Genomic DNA, 17,529 nt, shown 5'->3' with positions numbered 1-17,529 from the left:
ATGGAGAAATGTTAGGTAAGACGAGTAGACAGGAAGTGTGAAGGCACAGGAGGTAAGGGGTTTACCATTCTAAATACAAATTAATGACAAACCCCAGATGGTGAAGAGGTTACATCTTGCAATACTAACATAATCAATAGGTAGCAGCTTCCCAGAGCGCCATGCTGAGAACATGATGCAAAGTCGGAAGCACGGGCCAGACATCACTCATCATTGCCTTTCCTACACCTCAGGCCCACCTGCTGCCCAGAAATCTGGTGCACAATCGCTTCATCCTAGTTCCTTGCAGGTCAGCCTGGCTAGAATCCAACTGAATGCCTGAGTGAAAGCTGCAGGGGGGATGGTACTCCAGGGGAAAAATGAGGGCTATAGTTCTGCTGTTTCAGCACACCTGGCAATGTGCGGGCCTGTAGGTGCTGGCTGGTCACCAGTGCCGCCCATCACATTTCTGGTTCCCTCCTAGGAGCATGCAGAATTGCGTTGACTGCGAACCCATACTCAGGAAAGCGGCTTCTTCTTCTGTGGGGATAACAGGACGTAGATGCAGCTCTTAGTGAGAACAGTAGGCTAACATGCTCCAGGCCACTCCTGGACAGGAAATCTTACAACCAGTTTTAATTTCCTCACTTTTTTTTTTTTTGAGAGGGAGCTTCGATCTTGTTGCCCAGGCTTGAGTGCAATGGTGCGATCTCGGCTCACCGCAACCTTCGCCTCCCGGGTTCAGGCGATTCTCCTGCCTCAGCCTCCCGAGTAGCTGGGATTGCAGGCATGTGCCACCAGACCTGGCTAATTTTGTATTTTTAGTAGAGACTGGGTTTCCCCATGTTGGCCAGGCTGGTCTTGAACTCCCGACCTCAGGTGATCTGACGGCCTTGGCCTCCCAAAGTGCTGGGATTACAGGTGCGAGCCACAGCATCCGGCCTCTCGCATCTTAATATGCAAACTTACCACTTGAGCTGAGGTTCAGACTACAGCAGTATGGAACATTGCACCATTTGACAACAGGCTTTACCTGATTTGGGGAGAGTGCGGTGACCAGTGGGAGGAAGATGTTATTGCAAGGAGCACTGATGACATGGAGATTCCAGACCTATCAAAGGAAGCAATCCCCAGGGATGACTGCCAGTGTGGGTGGCGTTGACATTTGCAGGAAGCAGTGACAGTCCATGGTCAAGGTCAAGGGCTGCCTCCACCGCCATGACACCCACTTGGCTCCAATCGTGCTATCTCCAGGCCCCTTGGCTGCTCATGGCTGGTTCAGGACCCGCCTGTTTTTCTTCCTCTTTTTTAAATTGAAAGAAACATTTTTGTATCATCATAAAGGTTAAGCTTGCATACCAAGAAATATTCAGATAGTCCAACAAACAATGAAGCAAATAAAATCACCCATAATCCCCAAATCTATAATCGACATTGGCACTTACTGTGTCTTGGAGACTCTCATCCACCCCACCCCCCCCGCACACACACATCTAATTTCTTTTAATCACAGTTATGCTATTTTAAAGCAGAAAAGTATCTTGAGACAAGTCGCAATCAATTTGGAAGTTTATTTTGCCAAGGTGAGGGACATTCCCAGAAGGAAAGAACATGGGATCACAGAAAGTCTGTGGTCTGTGCCTTTTTCTGAAGATGATGTTGAAGGTTTCAATATTTAAAGGGGGAAAAAGTGGGCTGGGGGTGGTAAAGGGGAGGGTGTGATCTCATTACTGAATCCACATGTTACAAGAGAAAAGGAGCAGGTAGGAGGACAGCCCATTATGTGTTTTTCTGGTGCTCAGTAAATCGGCATTTCCCGTAAGATAGGGTAAACATAGAGGAGCTGCCTAGCCTTTTCTCTGTAGCTCTCTGCTTCGGAACAAAAGGAAAGGCAGCTTCTTGCATGACTCAGCTTTCAGCTTCGTTTTTCCCTTCTGGCAGATTGCTCTGGGGTCCTGAGTTTTTATTTTCCTTTCATGGTATATATGCTGTCTTTTCATCTTTTTTCACTTCATGTATCTCATCCGTCCTTTTATTCCAATAAGCATAGATTCATCCAAAGTGTGTACTGAACCCCTACGTGTCAGCCTCTGTGAGGCGCTTTGGATGTATCACCCAACAAAACACAGATTCCTGCCCTCAGGAGCTTAGGCTCTGTGTGTGGGTCAGAAAGGCAGAGCCAACAGTGAGAGTAAACTATTAATACACAGTGGGTCAGAAGGTGATCACTGCTGTGCAAAAAGAAAAAGAAGAGCAAGGTAAGGGTATTGGTAGTGAGGGAACAGGCTCTCTGGCTGCCACCTCCAGGAACCTCCAGTGTTCAGCTGTCTGGCAGTTCTGGAACCCAGTCCATTCTGGTTTTTTTGGAAGCTTCATCAGTAGGCAGGATTGGTTAAATCATTGGCCATCCTTGAGCAACTTAACCTACAGCCCCTTTCCCCTCTCCAGATGTTAGGGGTGGGGCTGAAAGTCTTAACCCTCTGATGCTGCCTCCATCTTTCTGGTGACCAGCTCCATCCTGAAGCTACCCAGGGTCTGCCAGCCATCAACTCATTAGCATACAAAATGACACTTCACTTTGGGATTCCACTGATTTTAGGAGTTACGTGTCAGGAAACAAGGATGAAGACCAAGTGCGTACTTCACTATATTACAGACCAGAGGGAGATTTTCACTCGCGAGGGATTCAACTTTCTTCCCCTCTTCCACCAGAAGGAATACAGGAATTTTATAATTTGCCCCCATTCCCCAGGCCCAAAGTCTCAGCAGCACTCATGTTACTAGCTAGACCACCAGATGTGCTTGCTTTACCCCAGCAGCAGTAGGGCTTAGGCTAAGTAAAGAGAACTTTCCAAAGGACTTGCTAACCTGGGTGAAGACATGGTAGGTGCACTTTTAATTTAAAAATAAAGCAAACAACAAAGCCTCCTTCCCTGAGCTCTTTAAGGAAATAATGAAAAATTTTTATTCCATTGTGACATGCAAAAAAAAAAAAAAATTGTGAGCAAAAATCTGAAACACTAAAGAAAGAAAAAGATACTGTTCATTATCCAATTCCTCCTTTCTAGAAATAATAATAGTTAATATTTCAGTTTGTGTTCCTATGGTATATGTACCATAACATTCATTGATTTGTAACAGCATTTATTTTGTTTAATTATAAAAGTGATCCATGCTCATTGAAGAAGGCTTAGAAAATGCAAGCAATAAAATGTCAATTGAAAAGTTTAAATTACCTGAATTTTTACCTCCAAGAGCTAATTTGCAATCAGTCTTTTCTTCTATTCACTCATTTTCATGTACAATTAATTGCAATCACTCCACACACATTAACTTGTAGACTTAGTTAACAGACAAATGTCTACCAGCCCCAGGTAGACGTTATTATGAAGGGTTTATTGACAAACAGTGTCTATCACTGAGTGGTTTCACCATTCTTATGGAAAACAAAAATGGAATCAACTTGATGGTTGATTCAAATAAATAATCTTAAGGGTCTTTATGTGCTCTTTGTGAAAAAGAATAGCATAAAGTAAGAGATGAGACTTTCCTTCACGTGCTCTCCTTCACAGCCCTTCCAGATCCAAAGGGTCTATTATATCCCACTTGTGATGATGGAATTATTCTATCCTCAAGAAAGCTTTTAGAGATGCAGAAAATTATCACTACATCTCCGCTCAGTAAAATGGCCTAATTTTGCTTTTCAGTAAGAGAAATGGGAGTTTTTTGTTTTGCTAACCCTCCCAGCACAGTATTCTAATCTTGCAAGTGAGGTTAGTCATTGTTAAGAAAAATAGAAAGGGAATGTGCCAGTTGCTGTTCTGAGTGGTCATAAATTGTAGTAGGACATTCTGATGGATGCAGGAGGAAGATAAGGGGGATGGTCCTTGGAGGATCTTCCACCAGCCTGTGCACTGGGAGGAGGGGGTGGAGACTCGGGAAGTTGGAGCAGTTTGCAGAGGGAGGAGCCCAGCCTCCCCAGTTCCTGGGTGGTGACCTGGGATTCAATCTGTGAGAGGAGGGTCTGTTAACAGGACTCCTCTCACTCTGCTGAGAGATTCTTTCCTTTTCACCCAATAAACCCTGCCCTACTCACCGTACAATGTGTCCACGTGCCTAAATTATCCTGGGCATGTGACAACAATTTTTTTCTACAACAATTCCAGCAGGCTGTGGAAGGCATTTCCTGGAGAGAGAGAAAAAAAAAAAAAAAGAATGAGATGGAAAACCAAGGGACAAATCTTTGCCCCATGGCTTATTTGAAATATATAGCCATGTAGGGTTTGTGGTTAAAAATGAATTGGGAAAACTCTTCGCTCTTTTTATATTGTCATATCTATCTCTTAGTTCACCTGAGTACACCTTCAGGTCAAAAAATATTAACAAGTTGGTGTTAAAGATGCCACCAAAGTCCCTCAGGACTTAGGTGCTCATTCCCCCAGCTGGTGATGGTCACAAGTGAGTCACTGTGGAATTGCCTCAAGTGTAAGGGAGTTGCCCAGGCCATGGTCACTGTCCCACTCTGGGGCAGCCCACATCCAGTGACTCATCCCTGCAGGGAGATAAGACCCACCCTGCCTTGATTCTAACTCTAAATGCTACTCCAGCTCCAGAGCTTTCTGTGGGATTGTCTGAGGCCTCTGTTGCAACATATTGCAGTTCAGCTTCTCCTTCTGCCTAATTCTGCTTCCCTCACTAAGCAGATGCCCCAGGAATCTCTAGCATGCAAGGTCTGCAGGTCTTAGACTCTGCTTTCCAGAGAAACTGACCTAAGACATGGGGTATTTGGGTGGTATATTCTCTGAGCATATACATCTCTGAAATTGCTTTTATGTTGGAACAATGACTTGGCTGGATTTACCATTCTCAGGTCACCATCCTTCCTTTCAAAACATTGTGGCTATGGCGATTAATCCACACTCTTCTAGGGTTTCAGAGGAAAAGCCTCTGGAAGAAGCCTGATTGATATGCCTTTGTAAGCCTTTTCCCCCTACTGCTTTGGTGCTAGTAGGGTTTTGAAATTTATTCTTGTAACTCAAAAATTTCACTGGGCTGTGTCTCCGTGTGAGTTTCTTTTATTTAATGTGCCTAAAATGTAATGATCATATTTGATCTGCACAGTCACTTACTTTTCATCTCTGAAAAGTATTCTTCCAGTACAGGAATGGATCTCAGCATATCTATTCTGAGGTTTTGGTTACTTTGGGAAAACACTGCAGTTTTAACTTGGTTCTCCAGTTTTTAATCTTCAGCCCACCACCTTCTTTCTCAACATGTCCTTGTCCCATTCCCCTATACTTCAGGAGCACCCTCCTCCCAGTGTTACTCTTTTCTCTGTCTCCTTCCCCTGATTCAATCCATCTATCCTCCCCACTATGTTTTTCAAGCAGCATCTTGAGCTCTTACTCATATGAAACTCACAGTTCCTCTGGAAGAGAGTAGGGCTAACCACCCAAAGCCCTACTCGCCTGCACTTCTCTTGCCCATGGTGTCCTTACCTTTACCTGCAGCGTCTATTTTTCAAGACACATTCCTTGGCTAGTGAATTAGGAGGCTGGGCTGGGTAAGCCCTAACATTCATTCCTGTTCTGTCAGGTACAATCCAACAGGTTCTCCACAGTATGGCCGAAGTGAAGAGTGTGGCTCACTGTCAATGACTCAGTCTTACCTTCCACACTGCCATTGTCTTCTGCAACTCAGGCCCTGGGCATTTGTGTCTCAGATATACCAACCCAAATAAGTAGAGGTAATCAATGACCGTGATTCTCAGCCTTGCCCTGCCTATGGCAGTATCTGATCCACTCCGCTACAGCAGAGGGCGCCAGAGAGCAGAACCCACCACTTCAGGCTCAGCCAGGAAGGTCTGGAAAGCACAGCTTAATTATAGCTGCTCAGAAGGCAGCTGTAATTAAAAAATTAAAAAATATAGATGTTGCCGTGGATGTGGTGAAAAGGGAATACTTCTACACTGCTGGTGGAAATGTAAACTAGTACAACCACTGTGGAAAACAGTTACAGGGATTCCTTAAAGAACTAAAAGTAGGCTGGTTGTAGTGACTCATGCCTGTAATCCCAGCACTTTGGGAGGCCGAGGTGGGTTGATCACTTGAGGTCAGGAGTTCAAGACCAGCCTGGTCAACATGGTGAAACCTCATCTCTACTAAAAATACAAAAATTAGCTGGGCCTGGTGGCACCTGCCTGTAATCCCAGCTACTCAGGAGGCTGAGACAGGAGAATCGCTTGATCCCGGGAGGTGGGAGTTGCAGTGAACCGAGATTGTGCCACTGCACTCCAGCATGGGTGACAGAGCAAGACTCTACATCAAAAAAAAAAAAAAAAAAAAAAGAACTAAAAGATCTACCATCCAATCCCCCAATCCGCAATCCCACTACTGGGTATCGACCCAGAGGTAAAGAAGTCATTATATTAAAAAGACACTTGCACACACGTTTATAGCAGCACAATTCGCTGTTGGAAAAATCTAGAACCCAAACACCCATCAACCAACAAGTGGATAAAGAAAATGTGGTATATATATACCATGGAATACTACTCAGCCATAAAAAGGAATGAAATAATGGCATTTGCAGCAACTTGGATGGAGCTGGAGACCATGCTTCTAAGTGAAAGAACTCAGGAATGGAAAACCAAGCATTGTATGTTCTCACTTACAAGTGGGAGCTAAGCTATGAGGACGCAAAAGCATAAGAATGAGATAATGAACTCTAGGGACTTGAGGGAAAGGGTTAGAGGGAGGGTTAAAAGACTACCCATTGGGTGCAGTGTATACTGCCCAGGTGACTGGTGCACCAAAATCTCAGAAATCACACCTGAAAAACATCCATGTAACCAAACGGCACCTGTTGTTCCCCAGAAACTATAGTAATCGTCATCATCATAAAAAGAAGGCAGCCCTATTTGCACATCTGGTGAGCTTCTTGCCCCCATCCTCTTCTTTCCTGTTCTCCTCTACAGCAGCAAATGAACCAGGCTTAAATCATTCTCAGGAATTGCATCCTGACCCGGTGGAACCCACTTAACTCTTCGACCTTCCCAAGGCTTGTACAGCTTTATCTCCAGAAAGCAAGTACGAGGCAAAAGCCAGATGGGAATTCAAAAAGACAGCTCTGCACATGAATTCAGGAACCTTCATGTTTTATTGCCCCTCCTTTCTCTCACTTCCTGTCAGCCTAACAGAGAGAAAAGTGGAGGACTGAGGCTTCCAAGCCAGGATGTCCTCTCTAATTAGGGAAATGAAGCCACAGGCCCTGAAGGAAAGAGACATTCTTTTGACACGGATCCCACATCATAACCTGCTCCTAGTTTTCTCCCAGCATGATGGACTCTGGTTGGCCTGCATCGAGTTCTTCAGAGTATGTGTCAACTTCTATCAAGAACCACATTTGCTTGGTCTGGGTGAGGCTGCTAGTTGAGAAACAGATGAGGCCCTAACATAGGCCTCCCTATCCTTTTAGATGGGCCTCATTCCTACTTCTCTGGGAAACTCTTCTTATTCCCTGCCCTGTCAACTTCACACTTGGCTTTCTTCTTTGCAAACTCCAGGCTTCTCTAGATCCACTTGTCTCTTTTGATTCTTTTTTCCTTCCTTGATTTCATCTGTCTTCTCAGTGTCCCCAGTCTCCTTCCAGATACCCCTGTAAAGTTCTTCCCCACGTAGGTGGACAGCAGAGGTACAGCACTTTTCCATGTACCTTATGTCAAAAGCAGGTCGTATCATGAACGTGGGCAGATCCTGGTTTTGTGGGGATAGAAGATCCTATAATTTTAGAGAGACTTTTAAAAAAAGCACCCACAATTATAAAATAAGGTGCAATTGTGAGTATTTAGCATGAAAATAGAAATCACAACAAAATATAAATTTCAGGCTAATATCACACATGTCATCAGAAAACACAAATAACTTCACTTTTTATGAACTGACACATATGTTTATAATATTTCAATGCTTTCCCCTCCACCTCTTTGGCTGAATGCTCTTTGATTGCTTTTTCATAACAATATTTTCAATAAGGAGAAGAAAAGATAATTCAGTCTTTCTTCCAGCAAGTTTGATCAACATTTGCTTTGCATTTCTGATAGAAAATATCAACTTAGAAAATTTTCTTTCAGTTCCACACCTTATTATTGGTAATTTCGTGTGAATCTTACTGTCAAATTTGGGAAAATGTCTATCGAGTTTTTTTTTTTTTTTTCCTATATAAGCTCTAAGAAAGTTGTTTCTCCTCCACTATCCATATATCCTTAGAGTCCTGGGCACCCTTGAAAGGTGCCCTGAGGTCGAAACTATACTAGCTTCACTGTAAATGTACCTGTCATCATTAACTCTGTTTTATTTGGTCACTGAACTGAAGCCTGGAGGGGTTAAGCAAGTTACCCAAGTCACACAGCTACAAGGACTTCCACTCTGGGGTTTAGACTCCAGCCTGGGCTTAGGAATATGATGCTGCCCACCTTGGACTGCACAGGCCCCCCCGGGTTCTCTGCTGGAGGCCCAAGGAGAAATGCCAGTGGACAGGGTGTAATAACAGTAATACCACCACCATTCCACCTGCTAGGAGCCACTTTCTGTGCTAAGAACTCCCCGTTCATCTCCACGTACAACCTTCACCAGCTTCTGTGAACAGTTTGTATTGACATTTTACACGTACCTGGTGTGAACCACGTACAGCACCAACTTGGATTACAAGTCCCTCTTTTCCCCGTTCATCGCATGCATGCCCACATGGTTTTTAACAAAGCCAGATCAAGAGGTCATGCACATTTCCCTCTTGAGGTCTCCTGCCCTGGATTCATCCAAATTCCCCAGGGCGTATTTCATTCAGAGGAGGTTTTCAGAGGCTCCCCTAAAGAAATATCAGAAGAGTCTTCAGTCCTCTCTGGCAAACGTTCTGTGTGGCATATGTGGAGACACTTGCTCTCTCCACATTGATGCTCTTGACGAACAGATTTCTTTTCTTTCTTTCTTTCTTTTTTTCTTTTTTTTTCTTTTTTTGTTACATGGATAAGTTCTTTAGTGGTGATTTCTGAGGTTTTGGTGCACCCATCACCCAAGCAGTGTACACTGCACCCAGTGTGTAGTCTTTTATCCCTTACCCCGCCACCCTTCTCCCTGAGTCCCCAAAGTCCATTGTATCATTCTTACGCCTTTGCATGCTCATAGCTTAGCTCCTACTTACGAGTGAGAACATACAATGTTTGGTTTTCCATTCCTGAGTTACTTCACAATGATCTCCAATTCCATCCAAGTTGCCATGAATGCCATTATTTCGTTCCTTTTAATGGCTGAGCAGTATTCCATGGTGTGTATATACCACATTTTCTTTTTCCACTTGTTGATTGATGGGCATTTAGGTTGGTTCCGTATTTTTGCAATTGTGGATTGTGCTGTAAACATGCATGTACAAGTATCTTTTTCATATAATGACTTCTTTTCCTCTGGGTAGATACCTGGGAGTGGGATTGCTGGATCAAATGTTAGATCTACCTTTAGGTCTTTAAGGAATCTCCATACTATTTTCCATAGTGGTTGTACTAGTTTACATTCCCACCAGCAGTGTGAAAGCGTTCCCTTTTCACCACATCCATACCAACATCTATTATTTTTTGATTTTTCAATTATGGCCATTCTTGCAGGGGTAAGGTGGTGTCCCATTGTGGTTTTAACTTGTATTTTCCTGATAATTAGCGATGTTGAGCATTTTTTTTTCATGTATTTGTTGGTCATTTGTATATCTTTGTTTGAGAATTGTCTGTTCATATACCCTGCCCACTTTTTGATGGGATTATTATTACTTTTTCTTGCTGCTTTGTTTGAGTCCTTGCAGATTCTGGATATTTGTCTTTTGTCAGATGCATAGATTGTGAATATTTTCTCCCACTTTGTGGGTTGTCTGTTTACTTTGCTGATTATTTCTTTTGCTGTGCAGAAGCTTTTTCGTTAATTAGGTCCCATGTTGATGAATAGATTTCTAATCACAGTGAAGTCATGAGCCACACTTGGGATCCAAGGTTGTCCCTATTGTGCCACAAGGACAAGATCCTGGAGGGTCTTTGCCTCACCACATACCATGCCAAATTCAGCTCTTCCCCAGGAACACCCAGCTCTTTGTATTAAGCCATGTTCACTAGCCTAAACTCCTCTTCCATGTGGAGACATCCCCTCCGAGGTGGATCCACTCTGATAAAGACTGATTTTGGATTAGGAGTTGGGTATCTTAGTGTCCAGGAGAATCATTCTAGTTCCTTCTCAGCAAGCAGCTCTCCAAACCAAGATGAATCTAAGAGATTGCCCATCTCAAGCTACAGAAGATCCCACTCTCTCTCCACTCTGAGTGGTGTATCATACCACATTTATGTAAATGTCAGCCCTCACTGAACCTAGAGTCTCTCATCTGACTGGGCAGAGACGGCGTGTGGGGTGGAAGGAGAGAATTCTAACACTCTGTCACACACAGGCGAAGAAACGGAGGCTCAGAGAAACTCTGCCTCTGCTCAAGAACCCAAAGCCAGTGGACACCAGAGCCAGAAGTCAGACTGCACCCTGCCGCAGCCCAGAGTCTGCTCCTGACCCTCACTGGAGAAAAGGGAGAGGCGTATTTCTAAAGCTATCCCTGTTTGGGTGAAGTACGGCAACAGGTTTCACATGGTGATGAGGAAGCATACTAAAACGCTGTCCGTTTCGGAGCCAGACTTGGGTCCTAGTCCCTGCTCTCCATTGACGTAAATGCCATAACTTCTCTGTGCTGCTTTCCCCATCTGAAGGATGGAAATCCCTTCCCTGCCTCCTTCTCATGGTTGTCTTTGGTAAGCCATAGAGCACTAGATCAGTATCAGGGAGGTACTGTAATGAACCCAAGCAAATCGAAGAAGACAAACACTATCATCAATGACCAGAATAAGTTTATGTCTAGTATAAGATCCATTGGTAGAGACTACTGTGGCCAATGATGAACTTAAAGTCCAGGTGATGCCAGTCCAAGAGGCGGGTGTATGTGCCAGGAAGTGGAACATTTGTGTGCGGGAACCATCTCTGCTGAGGACATGACACTGCCTGGTTAGTATTCTTGCCATCGCTATGTTTGCTAAACTCTATTTCAGGACCGGGTTTCCAGATGAGTCAACTATTGAGGAAGACCTCAACTGCAATGCCACTGCGCAGGATTCACTAAATAATTATTGCCTTTTCCCCCCAACTTCTGTTAACATGTCTTGGCTTTGAAAACAAATGTCTTGCTTTGACGTCGAATAAATATGTAGTGGTTTCTTAAAAACATTGCACTGACTTCATTAAAAACATATCGAGTGGTGCTCAAGTATAAATCTTAGTCACTAGACCATGATTTTCAGAAAATACATTAATTTAAACTAATTTTTCAAGGTTTTTGTGGTTTCCTTGAGTGGCTCCTTATACGTATTGACCAAAGAAAAGAGAGTTTATTGTGGGAGAGGGTAACTTCTGTATTGAAATGCTTCATCATTAAGACTGAAATCCCTCAGAAGAAAATCAGCTTTTCAACTGATTTTTGGATGATCTCTCTATAGCTTCATGATACATCTAGAAACCAAGAGGGTGACTCTAGACACACCACTTGTTAGAGATGCTGTGTTAGTCTGCTTTTGCATTGCTATAAAGAAAAACCCGAGACTGGGTAATTTATAAAGAAAAGAGGTGAATTTTGGCTCATGGTTCTGCAGGCTGTACAGGAAGTGTGGCGCTGGCATCTGTTTCTGGTGAGGTCCTCTGGAAGCTTCCAATCATGGGGTAGGTGAAGGGGGAGCAGGTATCACATGGCAAGGGAGAGGGCAAGAGAGGGGGTGGGACCTGCCACACTCTTTTTTCTTTAAAGTTTTAATTTGCATTTATTATGAATGAAATTAAACATCTTTTCATTTGCTTAAAATCCATTTTTATTCTGTATCCTTATATATATATTTTTTCTTTATACCCCTCTGAATTCTTTTTTTTTAAATTATACTTTAATTTCTGGGGTACATGTGCAGAATGTGAAGTTTTGTTACATAGGCATACACGTGCCATGGTGGTTTGCTGCACCCATCAACCCGTCATCTACATTAGGTATTTCTCCTAATGCTATCCCTCCCCTAGCCCCCCACCCCCCGACAGGCCCTGGTGTATGATGTTCCCCTTCCTGTGTCTATGTGTTCTCATTGTTCAACTCCCACTTATGAGTGAGAACATGCGGTGTTTTGTTTTCTGTTCTTGTGTTAGTTTGCTGAGAATGATGGTTTCCAGCTTCATCCATGTCCCTGCAAAGAACACGAACTCATCCTTTTTTTAATGGCTGCACAGTATTCTATGGTGTATATATGCCACATTTTCTTTTTAAACAACCAGATCTTGCATAAAGTCAGTGCAAGAATTCACTCATTATTGTGAGGATGGCACGAAGCCATTCATGAGGGATCTACCCCCATAATCCAAACACCTCCTGGCCCCACCTCCAACATTGGAGGTCGCATTTCAACATGAGATTTGGAGAGGACACACATCTAACCCCTAATATCAGATGCACACAGGTGCAGTTACATTCCAGGATCACTTAGTCAGAAAATGCCCAAGCACCTGTAAAGAGTTGGTGACTGAGGAAGAGTGTCTTGACTTCCCGACAAAGTGTCTTCCACTGATCAGCAAGGGTCTGCAGTGTCAAATCCATTCCTAGTAAAGGTGGAAACGAAGAATCAGATGCACATTAAAAAGCACCAACTCAGATAAGAATTTATATTTGGAAAGATATTACATAGGTATTTCTCTCCCTCCACTCTTTTTTTTTTTTTTTTTTTTTTTTGAGATGGAGTCTTGCTCTGTTGCCCAGGCTGGAGTACAGTGGCGTGATCTCGGCTCACTGCAACCTCTGCCTCTCAGGTTCAAGCGATGCTCCTGCCTCAGCCTCCTGAGAAGCTGGGATTACAGGCGCCCGCCACCACACCTGGCTAATGTTTTGTATTTTTAGTAGAGACGAGGTTTCACTGTGTTAGCCAGGATGGTCTCGATCTGCTGACCTCATGATCTGCCTGCCTTGGCCTCCCAAAGTGTGGGAATTACAGGCGTGAGCCACCGCAGCAGGCCTCTCTGCCCCTTTTTAGTGGGATATGAAGGGGCTGGAATGTGGTTCTGAAAGCAAAGGGTCGGATAAAAGCATATCTCATTGTTTTTTTTTTTTTTTTTTTTTTTTTTTTTTTTGAGACGGAGTCTTGCTCTGTCGCCCAGCCCAGGCTGGAGTGCAGTGGCGCGATCTCGGCTCACTGCAAGCTCCGCCTCCCGGGTTCACGCCATTCTCCTGCCTCAGCCTCCCGAGTAGCTGGGACTACAGGCGCCCACAACCGCGCCCGGCTAATTTTTTGTATTTTTAGTAGAGACGAGGTTTCACTGTGGTCTCGATCTCCTGACCTTGTGATCCGCCCGCCTCGGCCTCCCAAAGTGCTGGGATTACAGGCGTGAGCCACCGCGCCCGGCCCGCATATCTCATTGTTAAAGAGATTTTTAAGAACAGAAGATACTGTTGTTTTTTTTTTTTAATAGATTACGCACTTTCAAAAGAGATTTGAAGTTGCTATTATAATAAATTTTGAAGTTGCTATTAAAATAAGCAAAATACAGCTACATGGGAGGCTGAGGTGGGGGATCGCTTGAGCCCAGGAGTTCAAGGCTGTAAAACACAATGATCACACCTGTGAATTGCCATGTGCTCCTGCCTGGGCAATGTAGCAAGACCCCTTCTCTAAACTAAAAACAAACAAAAAACAAGATAGTTAAACCAGAGAGAGAGATCAGAGACTACACTGAGTGTGTCAGGTAACTGACAACAGGGTTATCAATTCACTAAGTTCACTAAAACAACAGAGGTTACACTGCTTTGCTGAATATCTAGCTGGGTCCTTTGAATACACAATCTCTGTTGTTCCAGCAGGAGCAGTGCCACTCCAAATCGGTTGTGGGTCCTGCCGCCGAGCCTTCCCCATTGCCCAGCTTTTACGGGGTGGCCCACCCCTGGCCTGGCCTCCCTCTGCATCTGTACCATCCCCACTCGGCTGAGCTCTGTGCCTTTCCTTCAGCTTCATGCCCGGGGTTCCTTCCACAATCTTATACCAGCTTCATCCCCTGTCCCTGGGCATGCCCTTTCCTGGTGCTCCTTAGGACTATAGGGAGACTTCAGATCTGCTGGTCATGGCCATGTGGCACAGCCTTGGGGCTCCACCAGCTCCCTCAATAAACTTCTCCCCCATCACCTCCTTCATTCTGTGAGGGGAACTCCACAGCAAGTGTGGGTCTGGGGTTGGAAGGGCTGTGGAGTGAGAGTGAGGAAGGTGGATAGGGACCAATTCATTGGGACCAGTTTTATAGCAGGCACATCATATACATTATTTCTAATCCCTGCAACACCCATACGTTAAACATTAACTCTATTTTATGGATGGAAAAGCTGGTGCTCTAAGACACTCTCGAACTCACCCACAGGCAAGTAGCTAATACATTCAAGAGCCAGAAGTGAAACCTTGGTCTGTCTCATAGGCCATGCCATTTCCTCAATGCCAGCCTGCTACCAATTTTCTTCCTGCCCTATTTTCCACTATTTAATTGCATAAACCCTTTACTGTCGCCTCTTCTTCCCTCCCTGTGCCTTCACTGCATCTGGAGTGCTTGTCTGGTTTGCTGCCAGGTCGCAACCCCTGGTTTTACCCTGACCTGTGGTTCCCCACTCAAGGCTGCTCACTTCTCGGCCACACAGTGAATATCTGGCTCTTTCCTTTATACCATATTTCACAGACTTGGCCACAGCCTTCTCACACATTCCCTTGTTCTTCAAGCTGCTTCCACCAACCCCATGCTGCTTTGCCTGGGCACTGGCAGCTTCACAGCAGAGCTCCCACTCAATGGAAAGGTACACACAGCCCACTCATCTGCGTGACTTCCCTTAAGGGAAATGGGTGTACATTCATTATCATTAGGATCTGAAGCCTCATACTGTGCCTAGAACAGTCACATGGTTGATGCTCAGTAAAGATTGGTGCTGCAAGAAAGGAAGGCAGGAAAGGAGGGAGGGAGGGAAGAGGAAACGTGGGGCTGGAGTTGCTGTGGGACATTTAGGAGGTGGGTCCATGACGAGGCTTTCATCAGAAAGCAACAGTGCTCTCCTCTTCCCAGGCCCAATGCATCTCTCTTCCTTGCTACATCAGAGAGATCGAAAGTTGACATTTGGTTGACACATAACAGCAGGAACATCCCAGGGACTAAGAATATGGAAATACTTTGGTATTAGATTGTAAATGGCTGTTACCCCACAAGTACTCCAAGTGTGCCCCTAGACCATTCCAGCTCCTCCATGGAGGCCCCCCTCGTCCTCCCTGTGATCCTGGAAGGACATAAAGGAGTGATGCTTATCACAGCAGGTGGGCTCTGGATCCTTTCATTGCTAGGTGTTTAGACTGCACCAAGTGCAAAATGTTAAACTGTCTCCACACACAAAGCTACCAATTCCTGGATACCTGATCCTGGAAGTCCCATCAATTCCCACTTGCCGTCTGCCCTGCCCCATCCCACACTGGAGAGTTGCCCCTTCTTGGCTCAAGGCTCTTAAGTCACTGCAGGTGGTCAACATAAACAAACCTGAGTTCATTCCAAAGGAAACAAGTGGGGTAGCTGCCTACCTGCGCTTTGATTCCAGAACAGTTAGATCCAAGAGGAGAAAACCTTTGGCGTCTGTCAACTTGGCTTCTCGGTGGAAATCTTATCAAAAAATGTTGGACCTTCCAGATTTCCTGATAAGACTAGAGTGAAGACAAAGCTTTGTGTGTCTCCAGTTCCTCATGTCCCCCTCTTCCCCATACCACCTCCCCAAATGCTAGTAATTATCATTTCTAATGTAATCCTGTGGAAATGTATTAATTACAGCCTCAGAGCCTTAGAGATCCTCTGCCTTTATCATGTTCCAGTGAATTTACTCGGAGACAGTTGAGGTCTTTTCCAAGGGCTACCAAGTGGCTAAAATACATCTACACTGATGGCAACTTACGTTTTCTTAACACTACATCATGGATTTACATGCCGAGAAGCCCACTTTAATGAACACCTGCTATCTTTTCCATGGAATAAATTGTTTCCAGGAGTGGGAGGACAGCGCTTATAGCATTTCCCCTGACTACACTTAATTGATTTCCACCCTTTCTCTCCCTCCTGCCGAGAAAGGACCCCAAGATGCTGAAATGTGCCAAACTTTGGCCTGGTTGGTGGTGGCATGACTCAGAGACACCGATGATTCCAATGGCTTGTGGATTTCTCTGTAGGTCACCTCACTCATCCTTCTGCCTCCAGGTCAGGAACCATATCAAACTCATCCCAGACTGGTATGACAGAGACTAAATGGGGAAATGAGCTCAGGGCCTGGAAGAAATTAGTCTGAAATGAAAGGAAACCATATTCTGAGTAAGAGAGAATGGCAACTGGAACAGATAAAACAGACCAGCCTTTCGACACGAACTTGCCCCAGCCTCCAGCCAGTATCATGATAACCTTGGCAAAGGTGGAAACAGTGTTCAAAATACTTGAAATATTTGAAGGGGGCAAAAGACTAATATTTAGAACTTAAATTCAGAATTTATTTGATTCAAAATTGTTTTTAGGAAGTGGAATTCCATGCCACTATGAAGTAGGTCTAAGGGTGTGGGCTGGCTTGGGTGGGAAGCAGCAGGGGTGGGTGGGTTCTGTGGTGAGTCCTGCAATGCCAGCACCCCAGATGGGCAGGCCCCATGGCTTCCTCAGCCATGCCAATCTCCTGCACATAAGGCCTCCCTGCTCAAGGGTCTTTTGCTGAGATCCTTACATTGCTTGTACCTGTGCTTTATTTGGTTCTCTGCTCAAATATTAGTTTCTTAGAGAGGCCTTCCCTGGCTATCTTCCCAGGGTACCTCTCAGGACTTAGGACTGTACATACTGAAGACATGGTCCATACTGGGGAGACAGACCCAAAGACCACACAGCCTTGCAAATGGGTTTGGAGCCAGACATTCAGGAAATCCTGGGATCCTGGGTATATGCAAAATGGTTTAGAAGGGGGTACTTCTCACTGTGTGGGTAGGGGCATGTCTGGAAGGCAGCTGGAACAAACACACAGCTCCTCTGGCAAGGATCAAGCAGTAGTACTGGTGCTGGCTCCTCTCCTCAAGGCCACATCAGGGTTGCCAGGTGGCCTCTGCTCCAGTCATCCTTTCATTCCAGGAAAAGTAAGGAGGAAGTGGAGAGTAAAATAGGAGACTGCCTGCTGAGTTAGACTCCTTTCTAAAGGAATTTTCTGGAAGCCCCACCTGAAAACGTCTATCTACATATTATTGTCCAGGACTTAGTGACACAGCCACCCCTCTCTAAAAGGGAGTCTGGGAACAGTAGTTTTCTTTGCTGGACACATTGCCACGTCACCTTACAAAGGAGGGGTCTATTGGTGAAGGAAAGAGGAAGATAGATTTTGCAGAGGCAAGCAATAGTCTCTGCCCCCTTCTTTCTACTTCTCCTGGGC

At 44.8% G+C, this 17,529-nt stretch overlaps 1 protein-coding gene across 1 annotated transcript in view; it reads left to right on the top strand.

Moving 5' to 3' along the window:
* ANO2 (anoctamin 2) overlaps window positions 1–11,271 on the top strand; it is a 393,019-nt gene extending 381,748 nt beyond the window's left edge. Inside the window, exon 25 of the mRNA XM_077953328.1 lies at window positions 10,456–11,271. Within this exon, the coding sequence (XP_077809454.1) occupies window positions 10,456–10,623 (168 nt within the window). The 3' untranslated portion in view covers window positions 10,624–11,271. The remainder of the gene's footprint in view (window positions 1–10,455) is intronic.
* Window positions 11,272–17,529: the final 6,258 nt, after the last annotated feature.

The sequence above is a fragment of the Macaca mulatta genome, chromosome 11, assembly GCF_049350105.2.
Source record: "Macaca mulatta isolate MMU2019108-1 chromosome 11, T2T-MMU8v2.0, whole genome shotgun sequence".
Classification (NCBI taxonomy): Eukaryota; Metazoa; Chordata; class Mammalia; order Primates; family Cercopithecidae; genus Macaca; species Macaca mulatta.
The sequence above is the reverse complement of the archived record's forward strand: the minus strand, read 5'-3'. Positions and strand labels throughout refer to the sequence as shown.